The sequence below is a fragment of the Myotis yumanensis genome, unplaced genomic scaffold, assembly GCF_028538775.1.
Source record: "Myotis yumanensis isolate MYYU_CA2020_CCGP unplaced genomic scaffold, mMyoYum1.0.hap1 SCAF_2, whole genome shotgun sequence".
Lineage (NCBI taxonomy): Eukaryota > Metazoa > Chordata > Mammalia > Chiroptera > Vespertilionidae > Myotis > Myotis yumanensis.
The window spans coordinates 181972937-181997246 of record NW_027223753.1 but is presented as its reverse complement, the minus strand read 5'-3'; the positions used below and the strand labels follow the sequence as shown (position 1 = coordinate 181997246).

Sequence of the window (24310 nt, the reverse complement as noted above, 5' to 3'; positions counted from 1 at the left end):
CAACAGTATGGTGATTATCTGAGGGAAAGGGTGATGGGGGAGGTAGAAGAGGGTCAAGGGATAAATGGTGATGGAAGGAGACTTGCTTCTGGCTAATAAACACACAATACAATATGCAGATGATGCATTATAGAATTGTAGCCCTAATATCTATATAATTTTATTAACCAATGTCACTTCAATAAATTCAATGAAACAGAAGTGATAGGCAGCCTTTTAAATATTTATGTTGTATCTGAATAATTATCTTTTGTTTATACTGATAGCTCAGTTTTGTTTATATCTGCTAAGCATATTAAGGCCCCAGAAAGTAAACAAAGTAACATGTCAAGTTACTTAATGTTGTAGATGCTGAATAAATATGTTTAAAAGTTAAGAACGGTCTATAAATTCTAGTTATCTCCTGACCAATGACTCACCAGTTGGAGCTCTTTGTACTTCTAAAATGAATAACACATTATATATTACCTGAGAATTCAAGAGCTTGGAATTTCCTAGTGGTCCTCTATTGTCTTAGCTCTAAACCAAACGATTGAATTTAGGATTAGGAAGTCCTAAAGATTAAATCATAAGGAATGAGAATAGTTTAAAGTTCCCTGAAAAAAGTTTCTCGCAAATGTCTTTGCAATACTCCAACCTCTCTTTCAAGTAGTAGGAGGCAAATATTATTGCATTATTTGCTAACCTCTATGCTGTTGCCAAAGATTTCTTACAATAGAGTCTATTCAACACTAGTATAGTAACTTCAAAAAGTGGTTTTTAAATCAGTGTACTGTGCCCTTTAAAGTACCCTTTAGAAACAATATTTGTGTCATCTAAGCATTTGTATTGGGAAGCATTTCCTACCAGCTATATCACAAGCTTTTTAAATATATAAATTATGTATTTGCTTCATAATTTGTGTTTTCTGGCAAATGTCATCCTAACTAGGTATTTATAAAATAGTTGTTGATTGTTCAATATTTATAAAATATGATAAGAATACATGTTACTAACTTCTGTGATTTCTTAATGGCATTCATATTGTAGGCAACCCTGGGAGATTAAAACTATTCATTCTTATTATTTGAGAGAGGAGCACGCCCTAGCCCTATTATTATTGTCATGCTAGTTTATTGTTTCTGACATCCATGACGATTAATGGAAATTTTCTTAAATGTTTGAGATCTGAACTGAAGTGGCTTAAAAAAATCCTCTTAATATTTTTCTACATTTAACTTCTGAGCAGTCATCTTTTAAGTATTGTTTTCTTGACACAACCAAGGTAGAGGGTAGTAAACTCCAGAGCTCAGAACATGGGCTCAGGTTAGCCATTCTCCTTGGCTTTTATTAATGTGACCAACACAGAACAGCATAAGGGTAAGTAGTGATAGCAGTTCATCTCTGCTTCCTTCTTGATACACATTTACAAAAAAAAAAAAATACATTCCAATAAGGGGAGAAGATTTTGAAGCATCAACTGAGGGTTAAAATCAAAGACAACCCTGGAGTAGGAATCAAATCTACTGGAGTCTCTGTTATTCATTGTTTATATGATTATGGGCAATTGCTTACTTATCTGTATCTCAATTTTCTCATCTGTCAGGTATCTGTAATAGCCTAATTGTCTCAAATTGCTATGAATATTTCAAAAGAGTTTATAGGTCAAAATCCTGTATGAAGTACAAAGCACTTAAAAAAATAAGTAACATACTTTTTGAAACCTAGCTATCAGAACCAATCATTTTTTTTAAAAGGAAAAGAGCTGCCCAGCTGGCATGGCTCAGTATTTGAGCTATGAACCAGGAGGTCACAGTTCAATTCCATGTTAGGGCACATGCCCAGGCTGTGGGCTCGATCCCCAGTGTAAGACTTGCAGGAAGCAGAAGATCAATGATTCTCTCTCATCATTAGTCTTTCTATCTCTCTCTCCCTTTCTCTCTGAAATCAATACAAATATATTAAAAAATAAATAAAAAGAAAGAAAGGAAAAGTGCTTCAAGATAAGGCCTTCAGTGTGCTGGTGACCGGCTATGGCCTCTGTTCTGATGGGTCCTCGCAGGCCTGGCCCTGAGCAGCTAGGCTCAGCCTGCAGATGGGTTCAGGGAAGTGGTGGAGTCGAGGGAGAGAAGACATCTATAATCGAAGGCCTACCACTCCTCTGGAAAATCCAAATCCCCCTAACCCCTCTGGCCAGTGGAACCTGAAGCACAAATATGGCTCTGAGGATGTTCTGCTGCTCAGTCAGTTTATCTGGCCTCACAGAGGCATGCTGCCACAAGGGTTGCAGACCTGTGCAGGAAGAGCAATGCCAGATGGAGGAGTGTGAGAAGATGGCCCACCGAAAAGATCTGTTGCCAATTCACAGGCCTTGACTTCCTGAAGAATTTGTACTTGACCAGCTGGTTCTTCCACTCCATCAGGCCTATATACAATAAAGACCACACCTGGAAAAAGGTGGGCATGGCCTCAGGGTCACACTTCCTGAAAGACAACTTCTACTCAAGAAGGCCTTTGGTGCTGTATCACTAAGCAGAGGGCTTCCTGAGATCCTGGCCATCACTCTTCAGGCACTCCTGCCCCATCCTACCAGGGTGGCCAGGCTCATCCAACATGAACTCAGGAGTAGCAGTGGGACAACCTTCACTGGCCTTAGCCTGCCAGCAGCAATGCTGAGAGCTGGGGACAGGCAGGACTGTTGGATTCCTTGGAAGCTCCAGTAAACTCATGACTGGTTGAGGCTATACTCTGCTGTAGGGGACAGGAGTTTTGCTCAAAGGATTGCCATAAACCAGGCTCATGCCTCCATCCCACGCCCTCCCTCCCAAAATAAATAAAAGATACACTTTTGTTTTCAAATGACAGAAGTTGAATGCTATTATCAATTTATGAAATTATTTCATTTAGTTCATTTAAAATTGCCATTATGTCAATGAATGCCAAACATACAAAAAAAAAAAAATGTAGGCAGACAGACTCTGGACTCTGGGGAGTAAAGTTATTATTTATGAAAAATATCTTATTTCTCTGAACTTTACAAACTATCTTATAAACTTTGCCTATACTTTTTAAAGTGTACTTTGTAATAGTAGTAGTTCCTTTTAATTCTTAATTTCTTACTGTATACTTTTTATGTATACTAGTACACATGTGTCTTGACCCTACCCCAGGCCCACTCAGTCAGAAGTCTGGGGCTAGGGCTCAGCAATCTGTGTTGCAACAAGCCCTCCAGGTGATCTCTTGAAAGCTAAAGTTTTGAAAACACTAGATATATGTAAGGGCCAAAAGAAAGTAAAAAGTAAAGGGTGACCATTAAAAATCTGATGTGAGCAACTGGGTGAATGTTGGGACCATATTTGTAGGTAATGAACACTGGGGATAGGGCTGATTGGAGAGCAAAAATCAAGAATTTATTTATATTTTTTTAGTTTTAATTGTGGTAAAATATACTTAACATTTACCATCTTAACTATTTTTTAATGTATAGCTCAGTAGTGCTAACTATATTCACACTATTGTGCACCCAATTTCCACAACTTTTTCATTGTGCATAACTGAAACCCATTAAACTGCCCAATCCTTCCTCCCCCTAATCCCTGGCAACCACAATATTCCTTTTCAACTCTGTGAATTTGACTGGTCTAGATACTTCATTGTATTAAACCAGTTGGGCTGCTTAAGCAACATACGTTTACTTCTCACAGTCCCGTGGACTGGGAAGTACAGGATCAAAGTGCTGGTTCCTGGTGAGAGCTCTCTTCTGTATGTGGACAGCAGCCTTCTTGCTGTGCCATTATCTGGTAAAGAGAAAGAACTCTGGTGTCTCTTTCTCTTCTCCTAAGGGCACCAGCCCTATCAGATTAGGGCTCCACCTTTGTGACCTTATTTAAACTTTATCACTTCTTCACCAGCTCTATCTTCTAATCCAGTCACATTGGGAGGGTTAATGTTTCAACTTATGAATTTTAGGGGAACACATCCAATCCATAGAACTCATATAAGTGGAAACATACAGTATTGGTAGTTTTGTGACTGGCTTATTTCATTTAGCATAATATAGAATTTAACCTTTGATGAGGTATACATTTCACATCCAAAGAAGATGTCAAGGTGGCAGAAGGCAAGAGGACAATGGTCACTGGTGTGCTTTTTGTGTCTGTGCAAAGTGTCAAACCTAACACTAAGTCTTATATCAAAGTAGTCTCCATTTCCAAGTGCTCTTAGTTCCAGATGTGTGAAAGAAAAAATTTTTACAGTGAATTTTGAAAGTTTTTTTTTTTATTTGTTTGCTTGTTTTTAGAATCCCAGCATTGGGGTTAAATAATTGAGACTACTGGACTTGGGAACAGAATTTGATGGTCCAAATTCTGGCCTTATAACTAACTGAGTGACTGCAGATGATTTGCTTAATTTCTCTTAGCAATGGCAGCTTAGGAGTAATTATTTCCTCCCCAAACTGTTGTAATGAAGAAAAAATAGGCTATCTGAAAGGAATTGGCACATAGTAGATAGTTAGATATGAATAGGTACTATGTATTTTTTAAAATGTTAGAATACTACTACTGTTTTGGTCTATTTTACTTTTTTGTCATTATAGTATTTTAAAAGTATTTTTCTTGTGTTTTCCCATCACAGATTTATTTTATCAATCTATCCCATCTAATAAAAGAGTAATATGCAAATTGACCATCACTCCAACACAAGATGGCCGCCCCCATGTGGACAAAAGATGGACAGCAGGGGAGGGCAGTTGTGGGGAATCAGGCCTGAAAGGGGGGCAGCTGGGGGCAACCAGGCTGGCAAGGGAGGGAAGTTAGGGGCAACCAGGCCTGCAGGTTAGCAGTTAGGCATCAATACGTCTGGCAGGGGAGTGGTTAGGGGCAATCAGGCAGGCAGGCGAGCAGTTGGGAGCCAGCAGTCCTGGATTGTGAGAGGGATGTCGACTGCCGGTTTAGGCCTGATCCCGGTGGGCAGTCGGACATCTCTCGAGGGTTCCCAGATTGGAGAGGGTGCAGGCTGGGTTGAGGTTCACCCCCCCCTTCCCGGTGCACAAATTCCGTGCACCAGGCCTCTAGTATTTTAATAAAAATGTTATAAGTTTATATAGGTTGGATCTATAATAACAATTTTGTAATCACATATTGTTAAGATTTATTTTTATGAAAATAATTTTATTAAGGAAAATTTAATTTAAGAAAAATTAAAAATTGCTTAATAAAAATTTGATAACAAATGAAAAATATATAATAATATCCTATCATTTCTCATGTGTATGTAATCATCTTTTATATAGCCTTACCCCAATGTTTAAAAAAGCTATTTTATGAGAAATCAAAAGGGGATACATTTTACAATATTTAAATTTGTATAACATTTAAAAAATATTTTAATGCATTTAGCAAGAGCATTTAAGCAAAACAAAAAATAGTATTATGTTACATGAATCCAAAGAGATTAGATTAATAAGGGAAAAAACAAAAAAAGTATATTATAAAACCTCTTTTAAAACCACAGTTCATTAGGAAAAACTACATAAATTAACCAAGAAAAACTTAGTTTTCTAAAGATGAACATTGGACATCTTAGAAGGCAGGAAAAATATACAGTTTTAATTAGAATTGGTAGGAAGGCAGACATTACAAAAAAATATCAAAGGTGTGTGTGTGTGTGTGTGTGTGTGTGTGTGTGTGTCTGTGTGTGTGTTGGTTATTTTACAAGAATGATGATCCATAATAATGACACTTTTGTGTAAAACACTTTTGATGGGATTGTGCTGAGTGCTTTGCATGCATTATTTAATTTATTCCTTTCAGCCTCCTCATATTGTACACACATTCACCTTTTAAGAAATTCAAGACTTCAGGAAGTTAAGTGATTGCTCCAAATCCAAACTGCTGAAAAGAAACGTCAATGGTTTTGTAGGGAGAATGAAAAATCATCTATTTCATTTTCAGTCTATTTGTGGGTCATGCTTTGATTGTTCTTTAATATTTATCTCAAGCACCTACTTATCACAATGCACTTTGTGATGCCAGCACTTACTTATTGACTTCCTGCAGGTGCCTAATGAGATACTTCGTTTACATGAAAACAGATGTTGCTTAGCAAGAAAGTAAGGAGGAAAATGCTTTCCAGAATAGTTATGACTTATGGAATTACCTGAAGCTGACCTCAAACTTTCTGTGGCATATTTGGCACTCTGGATCCAGTGCTTTTCAGTTGTAAACCTAGACTAAGCCAGATGGTGTTTGTGTAGCTCAGTGGTTCTCAACCTTCTGGCCCTTTAAATACAGTTCCTCATGTTGTGACCCAACCATAAAATTATTTTCGTTGCTACTTCATAACTGTAATGTTTCTACTGTTATGAGTCGCAATGTAAATATCTGGTATGCAGGATGGTCTTAGGCACCCCTGTGAAAGGGTTGTTCGACCGCCAAAGGGGTCGCGACCCACAGGTTGAGAACCGCTGGTGTAGCTCTTTTCTTCTCCCCCTACCATTTCCTCTTATTGGAAAAAAATTCATGTGGTTGGGTTGACTTCATTTCCACAAACTTTTATGGTACCCATTTTACTGTGCTGATCAATATGGGGTCCATAGAAGGATGAATAAGACATATTCTCTATCCTCAAAAAACGAAGGAGACTTAAGTTAAAGCAAGTGATGTAAGACTTATTCTGACCAAAAAATGACCCTAGTTCTGGTACAAAAAATCCTAATATGTGGGGCTTGTCATTGGGGTGCTAGTCATGGGTGCCATGTCTCTCTGCACGGTGTTCCTGAGATGCAAGAGTGGTCTACCAAGCTCTGATGGACTCATTCCAGGAAAGCTGTCCCTGGGCTAGCAGTTATTTTGGCCCAGGACTTCCAGGCTATGCGACGATGCTGTCATTTGTCAGAGTTCAACACAGTACTGCTGATGGTGTTATTTCCTCTGCCTGGTTCCTCCCTCTCAGCACTTCACTTGCTTGAAATGGTAATGTGTGATCGTATGCCATCCACCTCCTTTTGCCCTCCTGCTTGCCAAGTCTGCATTTTCCAGCTTTTTCTCCCCATGCCCTCCTAAAATTAAATAAATTACCTCTAAAAAAATCTGAAAACCCTACCTGATTTACAACTGCCCTGTAACCCTGGTCAAAGAGAGGACAGCAAACTTTTGCCGGCTATCTACCCAACGATGCTTAATAGGTACAAAGTAACTCCAATTGTTCCCTTGCTTCTGGGTTGACTTTTTTTTTTTTTTGAAATATCTGATTTTTTTTTTTTTTTGAAGGGAACTTATTAAACTGTTTCATCTACAGAAGATTTTGTTTAAATATTTCATTAAACATATTTGCAGCCTGAGAGAGTGAATGTTGAATTGAAAACCAGTTTGGTTTTCAGTTAATTTTTTTTTTAAATGCCTGGCAGCTGGAATACAACGCTGGAACGCTGACACCGTATTATTTAAAATAGCATTGCCTGTGAGGCGAGGGGAAGCTATTTAAGACAAACCTCAAAAAAGCCAGTGAAATAATAGCTGAAGTTATGTGATGTCAGCCAATTCCTCAGCATGGAACAGCATTGTGAAGCCAGAGTTGTTATCCTTCATTGAGACATAAAATCTATATCTTGATCCCGTGGCGCAGGAATTGTACCCACGGGCAGTGTGCTTTCATCCAGTGTGTTGACCTGAGGTCAGTTTGGATGGTTCTGCTTTACCTTTTCAATATGCTCACAGTTTCATTTCGATATAATCAGAGTCCAGTTTTTGAAAGGGCTCTGGGGTCGTCCTTCTATATATAGTTTACACATCACGAAGAAATAGGTTTAGTTATTAGAGTGACCAACAGAAAAACCATTAAAGAAGTGGCAAAGGGATCCATGGAGTCTTTTTATCTGGTAAATTATTTGTAAGTCACCGTTTGTCTTAAACTGAAAGGTAACTTTCATTTAGGTAATTATTCAGCAACCTACCAGCTCTTTCTGCACAAATGGAGGGACCCCTTCCTCATTTCCTTAGTTACATGTTGGGGTGTGGGGGGATCATTAGACCAGGTGTGAAGGCGGTTGAAGTGTGGGGAAATCAATGTAACAATTAGGTTAGAAATTCCCTCCTGCCATTCCATGGCCATGGTCATGTCTCCAGAGGAGCTTTGAATCTTTAAAATGGAATGATAATACTCGTTTTACACATCTCACAGGGTTGCATTATGATCCAATAAAATATCTGTTTGTAAGTGGTAAATCCTTATGTAAGTGTCACCTTTGTAGCAAGTGAGGTGACCCATATTTAGCATATCTATAATAATTCTATAATAATAAAAGCATAACATGCTAATTAGACTGGACAGCCCAACGACCTTCTGGACATCATTCCGGATGTCCTTCTGGACAAAGCCGTGGCAGCGGGGGCTGAGGCAGAGGCAGTTAGGGGCAATCAGGCAGGCAGGCAGAGTGGCTTGGGGCGATCAGGCAGGCAGGCAGAGGTGGTTATGGGTGATCAGGCAGGCAGGCCAGTGGTTAGGAGCCAAAGGTCCCAGATTGTGAGAGGGATGTCTTGACTTCCAATTTAGGCCTGATCCTCCTGGCAGTAGGTCATCCCCAGAGGGGTCCCAGATTGCAAGAGGGTGCAGGCTGGGCTGAGAGACCTCAACCCCCTTGCTCCGGCCAGTGTACCAGTGCATGAATTTTGTACACCAGGCCTCTAGTTTTGTTAATAATTTGATATGTACCTAGAAAATACAAACACACACAAACTATATAAAAAGGAATGGACCTCAAGGATGTCATGATTATGAAATGGAGTTTTCTTTTCAGTTTTCCCCACCACCTTTTGGCTCCCTCTTCTCTGCTGTTATCCTCCTGGTTATGTGAAATGCATACTTCAGTGAGCCCTACCCCAGCAGGACCTCATTCTGTTGTATCCATTCCCAAATTCTGCATAAGAGGACCTTCTCTTCCCTAATAAACTCAAGAGGCAATTACTTTCATCCTTCCCCTCCCTAATGCATACATATTTTTGGTGATCCCAGATCAACCTTAGATTAAATGGTTGTCGCAATACAACTCTAACTGCCCTGTTTCTCTACTCTTAAGACGTTTTGTAAAATGTGAACTTTTCTGAAATGGAGAGACATCTGTTAGTTTGTTTCTCTCCTACCATCCAACAAACGCTGTTTTAAAATTGATACTATTGCTTAAAATCAAGGGAATCTTGGAATTGGAAACACAGCACATATAGTTCAAAGAGAATTTGGAAAGTATAGCATTTATTTTTGGCAGGTGATATAATCACAAATTTAAATAGAAAGTAATAAACAAGTAGAAAATGAAATATCTTTCTTCACAACCTATTCCTCCCACTGGTACCTCTCCCCAGAGGCAAATACCATTTGCATATGGGTTGGCAAAATAGGCTTCTAGTTCCTTTGGAAAACAATATAATAATTGAAAAATAATAATATAAAAATAAACTCACAACTATAAACCTAATTTTGCCCATCCCTACTTTAGAGTATATATCCTTTTCATTTTTCTTTCTTTCCTTTTTTTTAACTTTTTAAAACACAAATAACATAGAATATTTCTACACTTTTTTTGTGTGTAGACTGTATCTTGGAAATTTTTATTATTACTGCATATATGGTATCATTGCTCTTTCTAAAGACTGTATATTGTTCCAGTTTATGAATATAATACATTTTATATAAACTTCACAGAACTTGTACCAGTTTTTTCCTTCAGCTACATATGAGGCCTCAGAATCCTACATCCACAGTGTAGTCTACCAAACTTGCCAAAGTTTTTTGTAAAGTAAATATAAAAGACACTTTTTATGTGTCTATTGTGTGTGTGTGTGTGTGTGTGTGTGTGTGTGAATTGCCTGGTCATATTCTTTGACTAATTTTTATCAACTTGTCAATATTTTTTATTTATATATTATAAAATTTAGCCATTTGTCTGTGAAATGAATTGTAACTGTTTTTAATTATCCTTGTATATGGTAATTTTTTTCATGCAGAAACATTGTATATTAGGTATTTGTATTCATTAATCTTTCCACTTGGGGGTTTGTTGTGATAATAAAAAATGAATTTTTCACTTTTAGTTTATCTATATTTCTTATACCTAAAAGATACATTCCTCTGGAATGTGGTATGTTATAAGATACCCTGTGGCATCTTAATTAATGGAGATTTTCATTTAAACCCAACAGTTTGGTTGAAATGTGAATATTTTTAGTTTTAAAATACCACACCTGTTTCTAATGCCACACAAGCCTTAAGTCAGTGGTTCTCAATCTTGGCTGCACATTAGAATCACCTGGGAATCTTTTTAAAATCCTGATTTCTGGGCCTCATCCTCTGGAAATTCTGTTTCTTTGTACTGGGGTGGGGCTACAACATTAGTAACAAAGAAACAGAATTTCTGGAGGATGAAGCCCAGAAATCAAGATTTAAAAAAGATTCCCAGGTGATTCTAATGTGCAGCCAAGGTTGAGAACCACTGCCTTAAGTGAATAGAAGTAAAAAAAGAATGGGCCATCTGCCATCATGTGCCTCTTGGTCTTGGCCTTAAGTTGTTCAGGGACGAGGAAGGGCAAACTAAGTAGAATTGAAGGGAAGGAGACATCATTTAGAAGATAGAATAAAAACAAGGGCAAATGTTTTCTTTTGTCTCCATTTTCACTCCTATAGAGTGATCTTTAAAGCATTCATTAGTTACAATCTAATTTGAAGTGTTTCAAATATAAAGTAACATTTCTCCACATTCCAGAACAAGATTAAAGTTTTAAAAACTAATAGAATGAGAAGAAAATTAGAGTGTGTTTTTCAGTTTGGTAATTCTACTTGTATATATTAGAGGAATAATAACCCTTCACTGTTTAAACCTGAAAATACTTTGTAAACACTCACACCTTGAGATAGTGGAGATTTTGAAAATCCCTTTTCAGGGGTTGAACATTTTCCATTTTAAAATAAGATAAAAGCTGGTTTTCTTCCCCTACTCAAGTGTATCTTTAATAAAGTCATTGCAATATATTTATTAATTTTTCTTTAAATTTTTCTATTTTAAAATATATTCTAATATATAAAAACCCTGGGTCTTTGAGGACCAGAGGCTCCAAGTCAGTCCTGCAGTGAGCACTGGGTTGCTGTCGACCCAGCACTGACTGCTGCGGGTGCAGGCTCAGTGACCCAGCACTGAATGCTGAGGGGGCTGTGAATCAGGCCTGGAGAGAGGCCTGAAGAAAGAAGTAGGGTCTGATCTGTAGCCTGTTTGGCAGCTGTTGATCAGCACTTGCATCTCTTTTTCTCTCCTGTCCAGGCCGGCAGCCATGCCTCCATTTCTCTCCAGGCCTCCACCTTTCTGATCAGGCCCCATTGATAGGCCCAGAGATGCTGACTGGCATAGAAACCGACCAATCAGAACCAAATCTGAGTGAAGTGTGAAGTGCCAATGGCTGCCTAGGAGGCAGCGCTTTTAACGCTGACTGGCATAGAAACTGACCAATCAGAACCAAATCTGGGTCAACTGTGAGGAGGCAATGGCATAGACGACTGGCATAGAAACCGACCAATCAAAATCAAATTGGCCAGCAGAGGAGGGGACTTGGGGGTGAGATCAGGCCTGCAGGGAAGGGCAGTTGGGGGGCAGATCAGGCTGTCAGGGGAGGGCAGTTAGGGGTGATCAGGCTGAAAGAGAAGGGCTGTTGGGGGGGAGACCAGGCCAGCAGGTGAGGGCTACTGGGGGCAACCAGGCTTCAGGGGAGGGCAGTTGGGGGTGAAATCAGGCCAGCAGGGGAGGGCGGTTAGTGGTGATCAGGCAGGCAGAGGCAGGTAGGGGCGATCAGGCAGGCAGGCAAGTGAGCAGTTAGGAGCCAGCAGTCCCAGATTGTGAAAGGGATGTCTGACTGCCGGTTTAAGCCTGATCCCTAAACTGGCAGTCGGACATCCCCTAAGGGGTTCTGGTTTAGAGAGGGTGCAGACTGGGCTAAGGGAACCGTCCGTGCACAAATTTCATGAACCGGACCACTAGTTTTATGTATAAGAAACTCATTATCAATGCTGGCATAAATGATAACTTAAATAAGTTTCTACTTTAGAATATTAAAGAAAATCAGTATAGGAGTTCTATTATATTAAGATCAAGATCCCCAGTGGATGCCTGAAACCACAGAGAAATATCAAACCATATATATATATATAGATATTGAATGCAGACATACGTTTTCACTTAAAGAAAGCACTTTAGGACTTATCTTTGGCATATCTGAATTGCCAGCATCACTATTCTTGTTCTTTGGGGCCATTGTTAAGTAAAATAAAAAAGCACTGTGATACCTCCACAGTCAATCACATGGAATGGGTACTAAGTGACTCATGAATATTGGGCCAGTGTCATAAACAGTGTGGATATGCTGAACAAAAGGATGATTCAAGTCCTGGGCAGGACAAAGCAGACAGCATATGATTTCATCATGCTTCTCAGAATGGTGTGTAATTTAAAACTTATGAATTGTTGATTTCTGGAATTTTTTACTTAATATTTTCAGACCAAAGTTGATCATAGGTAACTGAAACCACAGAAAGCAAACCACAGATGAGGGGGACTACTGTAAATATAATATCTTATTTTTAAACATCATTGGAGGAGATCTGCAATGTGTTATTAAGTATTGGGTATTAGACGGCAACCTGACATACTGCCATTAAAAATATAAGCTAACTAAATGAAAAACATATGACAGTGACTAAGTAAATTGAAGAAATGCCACAGATAGTGTTTTACAACCATATCCAGTGATCGAATATGATTAAAAAAAAAAACACAGAATTTCAGAAAGGATAACTATTAAGATTAGTTTGTCCAACTGCATTAATGTGATTAGTGTGATGGATATATCAGCATAGGAGAAAGAAAAGAACATTGCATTCCAGGTGAAAAGATCCAAAAGGAGATCCCAATTCTGTTGATTTTCAGCCTCAGTTTCCTAATTTGTAAAAAGTAGCTAGTTTGCTGCAAGAGAACCCCTTCTGGACCATTTTGGCTGGCTAATAGATCCTATATAAACCCAGAAATGATGTCATAAAATGCTTAAATTAAAACACACAGGATTACAGGGGAAACCGATTATATCAAATTGCAGTTATTTAAGTATTAAAGCACACACATTTTCATTTTAGTAGTATCTAATCTTTCTAAAACTAAAACATTAAACAACAAAATTCAGCAAAGTATCTCATAACTGTCATCTTTTTAAATTAGGGGTGAGTTATTCACAACAACTGAAATATGATTTTTAAATACTTGAGAAACTTGTCAATGTGTCTTGGTATTGCTCCTCAACCAGTGAAAATTTAATTTCATTTCTTTATATTAATTCATATGACCATTTACTATCAGGTTTTCCTTTTAGCCTAAAAGGCAGCCTTAGGATAGTGATTTCATTTCAGGTTTTCAAGACACTTGTGATAGAAAATTAAACAAGGAACATAACTACAATCTTTGCCTGGACTTGCTTATTTTATGAACTGGAATAAAAATGCTTATTATCAAATGTTAAGTATGGAGCATTCTGAACTCCTTGGATGAAATACTTAATTTGAATGTACCCAGCCTTGTAAATAGATTTTAAAAATTAATTGACCTGAACAAGTTTGTTACTAACCTTCTTCTCCCATGGTGACTAACTTCTAGTAAAATGGAGGAAATTGATATTTATTTCTACTTCCATCTCAGATATTAGTGCTTACAGAGGTTGAGTAGATCACTGTCTATTAACTGATATAGATCTATTATAATTCACTGAAGTGCTATGTGCGAAAACAATTCCCATTAGGATAGAATGTAGATTTAGGATCACTTGAGGCTTGTGAATTTGGCCTAAATTTTAAAGTCAGGAATAATAAAAAAGATTTAGAGGACAAGGTTTCTGTATCAGGAATGTTCTTCTCTTAAGGGAAATCCCTAGATATAATGATGGTCGGGGGGCTAGGGGGCAATTCCAGTCTACAAACTGGGTTCTTTTTATCCTATTTTACTCTGAAGCTAGATAGAAACAAAAGCACAAAAGAATAAAATAAACGCAGGGTTGAGGGTCACATGTGTCCTCTCCTCATCACTGGTTAAATCAGGAGAGTAGACAATAGAAAATAAGGTGAAGAAAGTTGAGGGGGCGGGGGGATGCAGAAAGACCTCTCTGAACAACTTTGCAGAGATGCTCTGGCCTCAGTTGATAGGGAACAGGGCCCAGGAAGACTTTTCAGGGAACCCTGTGTTGTTCCTGAAGGTTCCAGTGTTGAATGGATTTTCTTTAAGCTTATACCTTTCATGAGGGCTTAACTCTGTCATGAGGCTCAATATCCAACTGTATCCAGTTATAGGTTCAGTTATCCCTTGGGCCACACAGCCCTGTTTTTCGTGCTCTATTCTCTCTCCATAAATAGTACACATGTAGCACCACAGATGTGGTTTAACAGCCCTAACCTTCAAAATATAATTTGAAAACAATACTAGATAATGCTCATTCTGTTGCTGTCTTACTTGGTTTATCAAAGGAGCTTATGTAAGAACTAGAGGCCCAGTGCACGAATTCATGCACAGGTGGGATCCCTCTGGGTAGCCTGCAGGGATCAGGCTGAAACCTGCAGTCTAATGCCGCCTTCAGCTGCTACCTGTCGCTCCTGCTCATCCTGGCCCCACTGTGCGTGCCGCAGATTCACGCCCAATCAGCCCCTATCAGGAGAGTCTTGTGCTGCCACAGCAGCACTCGCCAGCCATAAGCCCTGTGTCTGGCACCCTCCCAAGGGGAGTGGCCTGGGGGATTGGGCTGAAACCAGTTCTCTGACATCCGCCAAGGGGTCCCAGATTGAAAGAGGGTGCAGGCCAGGCTGAGGGACCCCAACGGTTCACGATCAGACCTGGGAGGGACTGTGGAAGGATTCCAAAGCATGTCCAACCCATCTTACTCAGTCCTGATTGGCTGGACCCCAGCAGCAAGCTAACCTACTGATTGGATCATCTGCCCCCGGTGGTCAGTGCAGGTCATAGCAAGCAGTTGAGCAGCCTTTGCAAGGTGGCAATATTAGCATATTACACTTTGATTGGTTGTTTGGTTGTTCTGACGATCGGTCTATTTGCATATTACCCTTTTATTATATAGGACAAGGTGGCAATATGAAACTTCAGAGACAAGATTTTTCAATAAATGAGTTAATAAAAGCAAGCCAGATTAGGGAAAAGAATGCAGAAGTATTTTAGGGTATATCATCTTAAAGGTTGGATAGTGCCTATTTGGCTTGTCTAAAAATCATAAAACATGGAAGAAATAATGCACTAATCATTAAATCAAGGTGTTAGAGATCATGGCATGCAATGGAAATATTAAAGGTGTATAATGGGAGTAGCCATGGCAAACAGAGAGATTAGAAGAGAATTTGTACTGGCTTCAGATAAAATGCCCTGAACCAATTCCAAGATGAGGGTGAATAAGAACTGATCTTTGTGTAACTACTACATCAGACAAAGAACACAAGGATTGATTGGAATGGGGTCACTGTGCCCTTTTAGGGACTTGCATATATGGAAAGCTAATACTTTTTGTCAGAGGGAAGCTATAATAGTTATGACTAAATAAAAATAATATAAAATATTATATTTATACAAATAATATGTATGTTATTTTTAAAATTTTAATTCTTTCACAGAAACATATTGTAGTATTTAAAATTGTCAGTTTTCGAGCCATGTAATCTTCTGTGAGAAAAACAATTATTTGTAAGGGATGTGGTTGACATTTGCAATGGATATTAAGAATGATGTAGGCAAAATTACATTAAAAACAAACCTGTATTTTTATTGAGGTTGAGTAGAATATATAAGATGTCTCAAAAAGATATAGATGTGGCTGCAGTAAAGGCAAAGTAGATCACTTAAAAGATTATTAATTTCATTGGATAGACATCTGGGGAAAGAAAAGACTAGATTCTATGAAATCTTTATTAATGATATTGAGGATTACAACTGTTTAGGTTTCACAAACTCAGATGCTTCTGGCCACGATTTGAATGAGGAAGCAGGCTGAGTGTGACACTAGTGATGGGGCATTGGTCAAAACTTGCCTGACCAAGACATTTAAGTTAAATTTAAAAACATTCATTCTGGCTAAAGAAATTCCTTCCTAGGAGCCAGTTTTTTAACATCTGAATCTCTCAGTACTACTGGGTATTTTTAAAATGATATACTAGTAAAGTAGTTTGTTTGTTTGTTTGTTTGTTTGTTTTTCTTTTCATTTTCTATTACTAAGGGTAGCTCTTCTTTGGGAATATTTAATACCTTACCTAAACATTTCCAGGTATAAGAACTCTAGGAGTCTTCACCCCTGTAGACTATCAGGAAGTGAAAAAGAATTAACTCTATTTTCAGAAAACCAGGCTTTCAAAAGAAGCAAGTTGGTGAGATTAACCATAAAAAGCATTAGGTTGCTACTGATTCCAGGGATCCTCAAACTTTTTAAACAGGGGGCCAGTTCACTGTCCCTCAGACCATTGGAGGGCCGGACTATAGTTAAAAAAAAAAAACAACAATGAACAAATTCCTATGCACACTGCACATATCTTTTTTTGAAGTAAAAAAACAAAACGGGAACAAATACAATATTTGTATTTGCATGTGCCCGCAGGCCGTAGTTTGAGGACCCCTGGATTAGACTATATGGTAGGACTCTCTTTTTACTTTCTATTTGCAAAGTGCTTAATTACCCAAGTTATTTGTAAATAACTTAAGCTGATACCTTGCCTTGTTTATAAATACTCAGGGTCTCCATTTTAATTGATTTTAATTTGTTACAAAGATCTTTCTATTAGACTCTCAAAGAATATTGAATAGGTCTTGAAACATTATTATGGGTTTGAAAAATCTAGCATTTTACTTGAAAAGTGGAAAAAAAATTGCTCTATGAATATTCAACTGCATATTTAAAATATTTGCATATATTATATTCAAAAGTATTTTTGAAATTGTATTATGCCAAAGAAAAATGGGGAGGGAGGTTGAGGCATCCATTGATTTTTGATTCAATAGCAAATGTGTATGGAGGACATTCAGGTTGGGGCAAAAGTTATACTTGTGACAAAGTGGAACAGTTTATTCTTGTAGTACTATTTATTAATTATTAGAGGCCTGATTCATGAAATTCGTGCAAGAGTAGGCCTTCCTTTCCCCGGCTGCCGGCACTATTTTCCCTCTGCAACCCAGGACCTGGGCTTCCCTAGCAGCCCCGCTTCGTCTAGAAGGTCTTCTGAAGGACGTCCGGTCTAATTAGCATATTATGCTTTTATTATTATAGATTGTATTATTTTCCATACAAATAACTGTACTATCTGCCTATTAGACATGGTGTCCTCATGTTATTGCTCACTCATATTTGTTGTGCATTCTAGACAACTCTTAATGTAAGAAATATTAAGAAATAATATCCTATCTCCTATATATTTCCCTAGAGTTTCTTAATGTCCCACAGAGTTGATGTCATATATTCCTTGAATGTGTGGGAATATGCTTTTAAGAAGAAATGAAGAAAATTCCTTCTGTGTTTTCAAAAAAAAAAAAAACACACACACACACACATATTTAGAAAAGTGGAATCGTGTCCTATCAAACCATCCTTTAGATTTAAATTCATGGGAAAACAAAAAGAACAGTAAAACTAGACCTTTTTAAGGGAATCAACATTCTTTTTTTTTACATTTCTTTATTGATTAAGGTATTACATATGTGTCCTTATCCCCACATTACCCCCTCCCCGACTCATGCCCTCACCCCCCTGTTGTCTGTGTCTATTGGTTAGGCTTATATGCATGCATACTAGTCCTTTGGTTGATCTCTCCCCCTCAACCCCACCCTCCCCTACCTTCCCTCTGAGGTTTGATGGTCTGATCAATGTTTCTCTGTCTCTGGATCTGTTTTTGTTCATCAAATTAAAGTTATGATGGTTTATAATAATTCCATGATAAAACATGCTTTTGAAGCAACAAAAACAAGCAGTTAGATTTAGGCCAGCACTAGTCACACTTGGTGAGCATCAGAATCCAGAATCACAGAAGAGAGTTACAACACAGATCCCTGGCTCCATCCTGGAGGTTCCTATTCAGGAGGGCATGGGCGGAGCCTGAGCATCTGTATTTTGAATAAGTTCCCGGGTGACATCCACGCTGCTGACCTATGGACCACACTTGGAGTGGCATTCATTTCGAGATGCCCTGAGAAGCTGAGTTCATGCTAACCATGTAAATTATGTTTTTCAGAAAAATATTCTCAACTGTTTCAGAAGAGCACAGTGCCCAGAATCCAATGTCAGTTCCATACAGATACAAGGTGATGCGGATTATTTCATCAACCACCTTGGAGTCCCCAGTGTGCAATTTGCTTATGAGGACATCAAGTCATTGCAGGTAATTATTTCTAAAATATGTAACCTCCCCCCCCCCAACAAAATATAGCAGACATGCAGAATTTGATTTTATCCTGGCTATTTGTCTTTCTTATCAACTAGGTCACTGTAGGAAGCTGCTTCGTTTAGAGAGTTATTCTTGTTGTTCAGAGGCTTTGTAACAGTATTTGAAAACATCAGCTCTTTTCAATAGTGTTGAATTCAATTTAAAAAGATTTATATTGTCACTCACATTTTCACAGTGTGCTTTGCAACAAGAAACTTGCAGTAGTTGGATTAACATCAAAACATAATTGTAATCTTCAGTATTCACAGAAACAGATGACATATGCAATAGATTCTCTTCTCCTTGCCCAAGGGAAAATGCATTTCATATGCTGTATATTAATGTGTCTTTCGGATTAGCTACCCAAAGTATGTCAATAGTTTGTCTTCCTAAAAAGATACAACTTTTTTTGTGGAGATAGATTCCCCCCCACCAACAAAGAATATCACATAGGCATGATTCACCATAATTAAGTCTGTGTTCATCCATCTATTGGACTGTAAGCATATTCAACTGTCTTAAAATTGTGTCACAGGAAATTGTTCTCTGTAGATATATATAAACCAGTTGAGATCTTTTATTTTCTTTTAACAAATTGTGCTTGCCTTTTGGGGAGTTCTTTAAAAGCCTCCGGGGTAGCCTGGTTGAGGTAATTTTTACATTAACTAAATAGTGGCTGGAAATAGAGTAAACCCTGCTTTGTTTCACAATCATAGATGTCCTTGAAAATTTGTATTTAAATTGTATTTATAGACTAAACTTCTGGTATTTAATGTCTTAATATCTATTAGCTTTTAGCAATACTTAGTTTCTCTGTACATACCTTAGCTCCTTTGTAAACAGCTGATATATCTAACATCTTAAATTCATAGAGGGAGAAATTCTGGGTGAATCCTATTGTGATGAGATAAATTCTTAGGTAATACAAAAATAATCTTTATGACTTATCTGTTTTTATAATTTTGGATTTTCATACGCTATTGTTGTTTGAACATGAGGTACATGTGTAGTGGTATCTTTTCTTTTAGGCAAATCCACGGTCTATACTTTAATAAAATCTATGTCTTAAAAAATAACTCATTTTTTTTATTTTTCTTCTTGATATTTTATAATATCTCTGTATCATTTCCCCATCTCAACTCATCCAACTCCTGTCATATCAACACATTGAATGGTAGCTTTTATTCAATACAGATCTGATTCATCTTGGTTGAGTTTTAAGCCAAGAATTTAGAGAAGCAATATAGTATAGCCTTAAGAATGGGACTAATAGTTGATTCCCGACTCTGATACTTACTTGATACTTATTAGATACCTGATTTAACTTCTTTCAATATTATTTTAGAAATAAGGAACCATATAATAATTACACATAGGATAAATGACACTATGCCTGTAAAAAAACATAGCTAATATTGAACATGCAATAAAGCCTCTATCAATCATAGCTATAATCACAATTATTATTGCCCAATTTTAGTTCCAAAATATTAGTGGGAGAATTTCTAAAACAATTAGGTAAGAACATATTAGTAGAAGGGAATTTTTTAATTTTTCAGAGTTTGTAAACTGTTAAGGAAAACAAGCTTCTGAGGTAGGATCAGCTGGAGGATCTGAGGTGTCAATATAAAGAAGATTTGGAAACCAGTATTAGTGAAGTTCTCAGAAGGTACTATTATCACTGAAATTCTTTAGGCTAAAGTATACCTACTGGCTTAGTCTAAACGTCAATTAGTTTTTCAAATTATACCCAGACTATCTAACTTTCATCAACAAAATCATCTACACTAATAAAAGAGAAACATGGTAATTAGCGTACAACCGCTACCCTTCCCATTGGCTAATCAGCATATCCTTATGCAAATTAACTGTCAGCCAAGATGGCGGCCGGCAGCCAGGCAGCTGGAAGAGAACATGAGGCTTGCTTGTGTCAGTGACTGCAGACTCCAACGTTCCCTGCCTGACTTGCAGGCCTCTGAGCTGCAACTCTAAGAAACTATGTACTATGTTGCAAATAAGAAGCTAAACAAAACCCCAGAAACCAGCTTTCAGCCGGCCCGGGATCTCAGAGCTGGAGTTATACATTGTTTCGATTATAGAATCGAAACAAACCAGATGCCTGTTTTCAGCAGCAGAAGCCTCAGAGCTAGAGCCAGAGCTAAAGCTAGCCCAGAATAAAAAAAGAAAAAGAAAAAAAGGAGCGGTTGGGAGCTTCAGTCAACTGCCACCCTGAAAGCAGCCCTCAGCTCGTCACCCAGACTGGCCAGGCACCCCAGTGAGGACCCCCACCCTGAAGAGTGTGTGACCAGCTGCAAACAGCCATCATCACCTCATCCAGGCTGGCCAGGCACCCCAGTGGGGACCCCTAACCTGATCCAGGACACCTTTCAGGGCAAACCAGCCGGCCCCCAGGCCTCTATCCTATATAGTAAAAGAGGTAATATGCCTCCCAGCACTGGGATCAGTGGAGCCGCAAGGCCTCCTGGCACTGGATCAGCGTGACAGGGGGCAGCGCCCCAACCCCCTGATACGCCCTGCTGTGTGTGTGACAGTGGGTGGTGCCCCAGCTCCCCTATCGGCCCTACTCTGTGAGTGACAGGGGGGAGCTCCCCAACCCCCTGATGGGCCCTGCTCTGTGCGTGACAGGGTACGGAGCCCCAACCCCCCCTGATAGGCTCTGCTCTGTGTGTGATAGGGTGCAGAGCCCCAACCCCTTGATTGGCCCTGCAGGGTACGGAGCCCCAACTCCCCTGATGGGCCCTGCTCTGTGAGTGACAAGGGGCAGCGCCCCCACCCCCTGATTGGCCCTGCTCTGTGTGTGACAGGGGGTGGCGCCGCAACCTCCCCATCGACCCTGCCTTGAATGTGACAGGGGGTGGTGCCCCAATCCCCTAATCGGCCCTACCCTGAGCGTGACTAGGGGTGGCATCACAACCTCCCAATCCGCCCTGCTTTGTCCATGACAGGGGGCTGCGCCCCAACTCCTCAATCAACCCTGCTCTGAGCCTGACCAGGGGCTGCACCTAGGGATTGGGCGTGCCCTCTGTCACCTGGGAGCAGGCCTAAGCCAGCAGGTCGTTATCTCCCGAGGGGTCCCAGACTGCGAGAGGGCACAGGCCGGGCTGAGGGACCCTCCTTTCCCCCCCAAGTGCACAAATTTTTGTGCACTGGGCCTCTACTACTATATAATAAAAGGCTAATATGCAAATCAACCAAATGGCAGAATGACTGGTCACTATGATGTGCACTGACACCAGGGGGCAGATGCTCAATACAGGAGCTGCCCCCTCATGGTCAGTACACTCCCACAGGGGGAGCACTGCTCAGCCAGAAGCCAGGCTCACGGCCTCTGCGGTAGTACTAAGGGTGCCCAGCTGTCAGCTTAGGCCTGCTCCCACAGGTCTGTCAATCAGCTGGACATCTCACGAGGGCTCCTCAACTGCGAGAGGGCACAGGCCAGGCTGAGGGACCCCCCCCTCAGTGCACAAATTTTGTGCACCAGGCCCTAGTGTGTGTTTGTGTGTGTGTGTGTGTGTGTGTGTGTATATATATATATATATATATATATATATATATAAAATCTTCGCTATGCCCTAAGCCACACCCACCAGCCAATCAGAGCGACTATATGCAAATTAACCCAACCAAGATGGCAGCTGACAGCCACAGAGCTGGAGCAAGCTGGAGGCTTGGTTGCCCAGGCGATGGAGGAAGCCAAGCTTCCCACCAGCCCTGAACCAGCTGAGGACTCCGCTCATGGCAACAAAGTTTCAATTATAAAAGATAAATAAATCCCAGATACCTGCTTCCAGTCAGCCTCCACTGGGAGCTTGGGTGGCTGGGGGTTGCGGCCAGTCTGCAAACGGCCATCAGCCCCTCACTCAGGCTGGGCAAACCCTCATGGGGTGAGTCCCTGCTGGGGGGCTTAGCCAGCCTGAAAACGGCCCTCAGCCCCTCACCCAGACTGGACAGGCACAGCAGCAGGACCCCCCACCCTGAAGGGGCTGTGGCCAGCCTGCAAACCGCCATCAGTCCCTCACACACACTGACCACCAGGGGGCAGATGCTCAATGCAGGAGCTGCCTTCTGGTGGTCAGTGTGCTCCCACAGGGGGAGCTCTGTTCACCCACAAGGCAGGCTGATGGCTGCCAGTACAGTGGTGGTGGTGGGAGCCTCTCCCACCTCCTCAGCAGTGCTAATGATGTCTGACTGCAGCTTAGACCTGCCCCCCGCTGGCAATTGGACATCCCCTGAGGGCTCCGGGTCTGCCAGAGGGATATCTGACTGCCAGCTTAGGCCCGGTCCCCCAGTTAGTAGGCCTAAGCCAGCAGGTGGTCATCCCCCGAGGGGTCCCAGACTGCAAGAGGGCACAGACCGGGCTGAGGGACCCCCCCGAGTGCACAAATTTTTGTGCACCAGGCCTCTAATATATATATATATATATATATATATATATATATATATATATATATATATATATAGCTAATATGAAAAGTGCCCTCTGGAGAGTTCGACTGGGAGACCGGCATTTGATCACTCGCTATGAGGTGAACTCACCACTAGGGGGTGGTATGGGATGAAGGAATGCCCCCTCTAGCTGCTGGCAGCCAGGGAAGGGAGGCCCCAGCCAGCAGCTGTAAGGTCCCAAATGGCCCTTATTGCCAGCCAGGCCTACAGACCCTACCCATGCACAAATTTCATGCACTGGGCCTCTAGTTTTTATTATATTTCTCCAATAAGTAATTAAAAGAGAATCCCCTATGCTTTATATTATAACAGATGACATTGTTTCTATTGCTTTAGCATGGGGCATTTTTAAAAATGGGTTTGTCCCTTAAAAATATGAATGTTTAAGATGAGATAATTTTGTGTGGTGAACTCTCCAAAAGACACCTAACCTTTGCTTTCAGTATTTACCAATAATAATTATTTCTACATGTTAATAGGAGTTATGAACACCGAGAGACTTTATCCATGATATAAAGATTTATCCTATGTCAATTAATAAAGTAGATAAAAATTTAGAGGTTTTTCATGAATTTGAAAATAGATTCAAAAATATAATGTATACTATTTATGTATTATATACTATATGTTATACACATAATGTAATATTTAAGATAATATCTACCACCTATTGAGTACTTACTGCGCTATGTCTTTTTATGTCATCTCATTTAATACATTATCTTTGTCAGTCAGATATTATTATTAATACTTTTTTGTTGATGTTGTAGATGAAATTAAGTTTAAAATATAATTGCTTTTCAAGGTCATAAAACTAATAAATGGCCAAGACAGAAGTTGACCTCAGATTTGTTTAACCATAAGCTCATGTTCTCAAAGATTACACTAAAGATTACATGTTAGCAGCCCAAGGGCAAGATCCAATCTGCAGATATATTTTATTTGCTCTGAACTTTATTGAAAAATTAGATTCTGGAAACATTGGCTTTTTTTCCTATGGACACAATTGGCTAAATTTTGCAATACTCACTGGCTTGCCATTTTCTTTATTCAAGAATCTGCCATATTGTTTGTTCTAGAATGCAGTTAAGAATAATATTGCTTCAACACCTGTTTCTATAATAAATTGGGACATGAATGTTCAACCTAAAGGGCCACATGGTTTACCAGACTCGTGTAAACCATATTACCTGCCTGGACCCTGTAAAAACTGAGTTCATTATGTCTACATTCAACTCAAGTAAAATAGTTGAAGTGGATAATTATACAGTTCCTTTCAGTTTAAAAATTGTATATGTATTCTAAGTGAAGCTAATTTTATGATTTTGCTTACATTTTTGAGAAAGTATTTAAAAAATATGTGGGTGATTATAATGGAAACCTT

General features: G+C 39.5%; 1 protein-coding gene and 1 pseudogene across 1 annotated transcript in view; both read left to right on the top strand.

The window, feature by feature from the left end:
- NAALADL2 (N-acetylated alpha-linked acidic dipeptidase like 2) overlaps positions 1-24310 on the top strand; it is a 796115-nt gene that overhangs the window by 577041 nt on the left and 194764 nt on the right. Inside the window, exon 10 of the mRNA XM_070403625.1 lies at positions 18268-18414. Coding sequence (XP_070259726.1) covers positions 18268-18414 — 147 coding nt within the window. The remainder of the gene's footprint in view (positions 1-18267; positions 18415-24310) is intronic.
- LOC139004448 (large ribosomal subunit protein mL66 pseudogene) lies at positions 2035-2511 on the top strand (annotated as a pseudogene).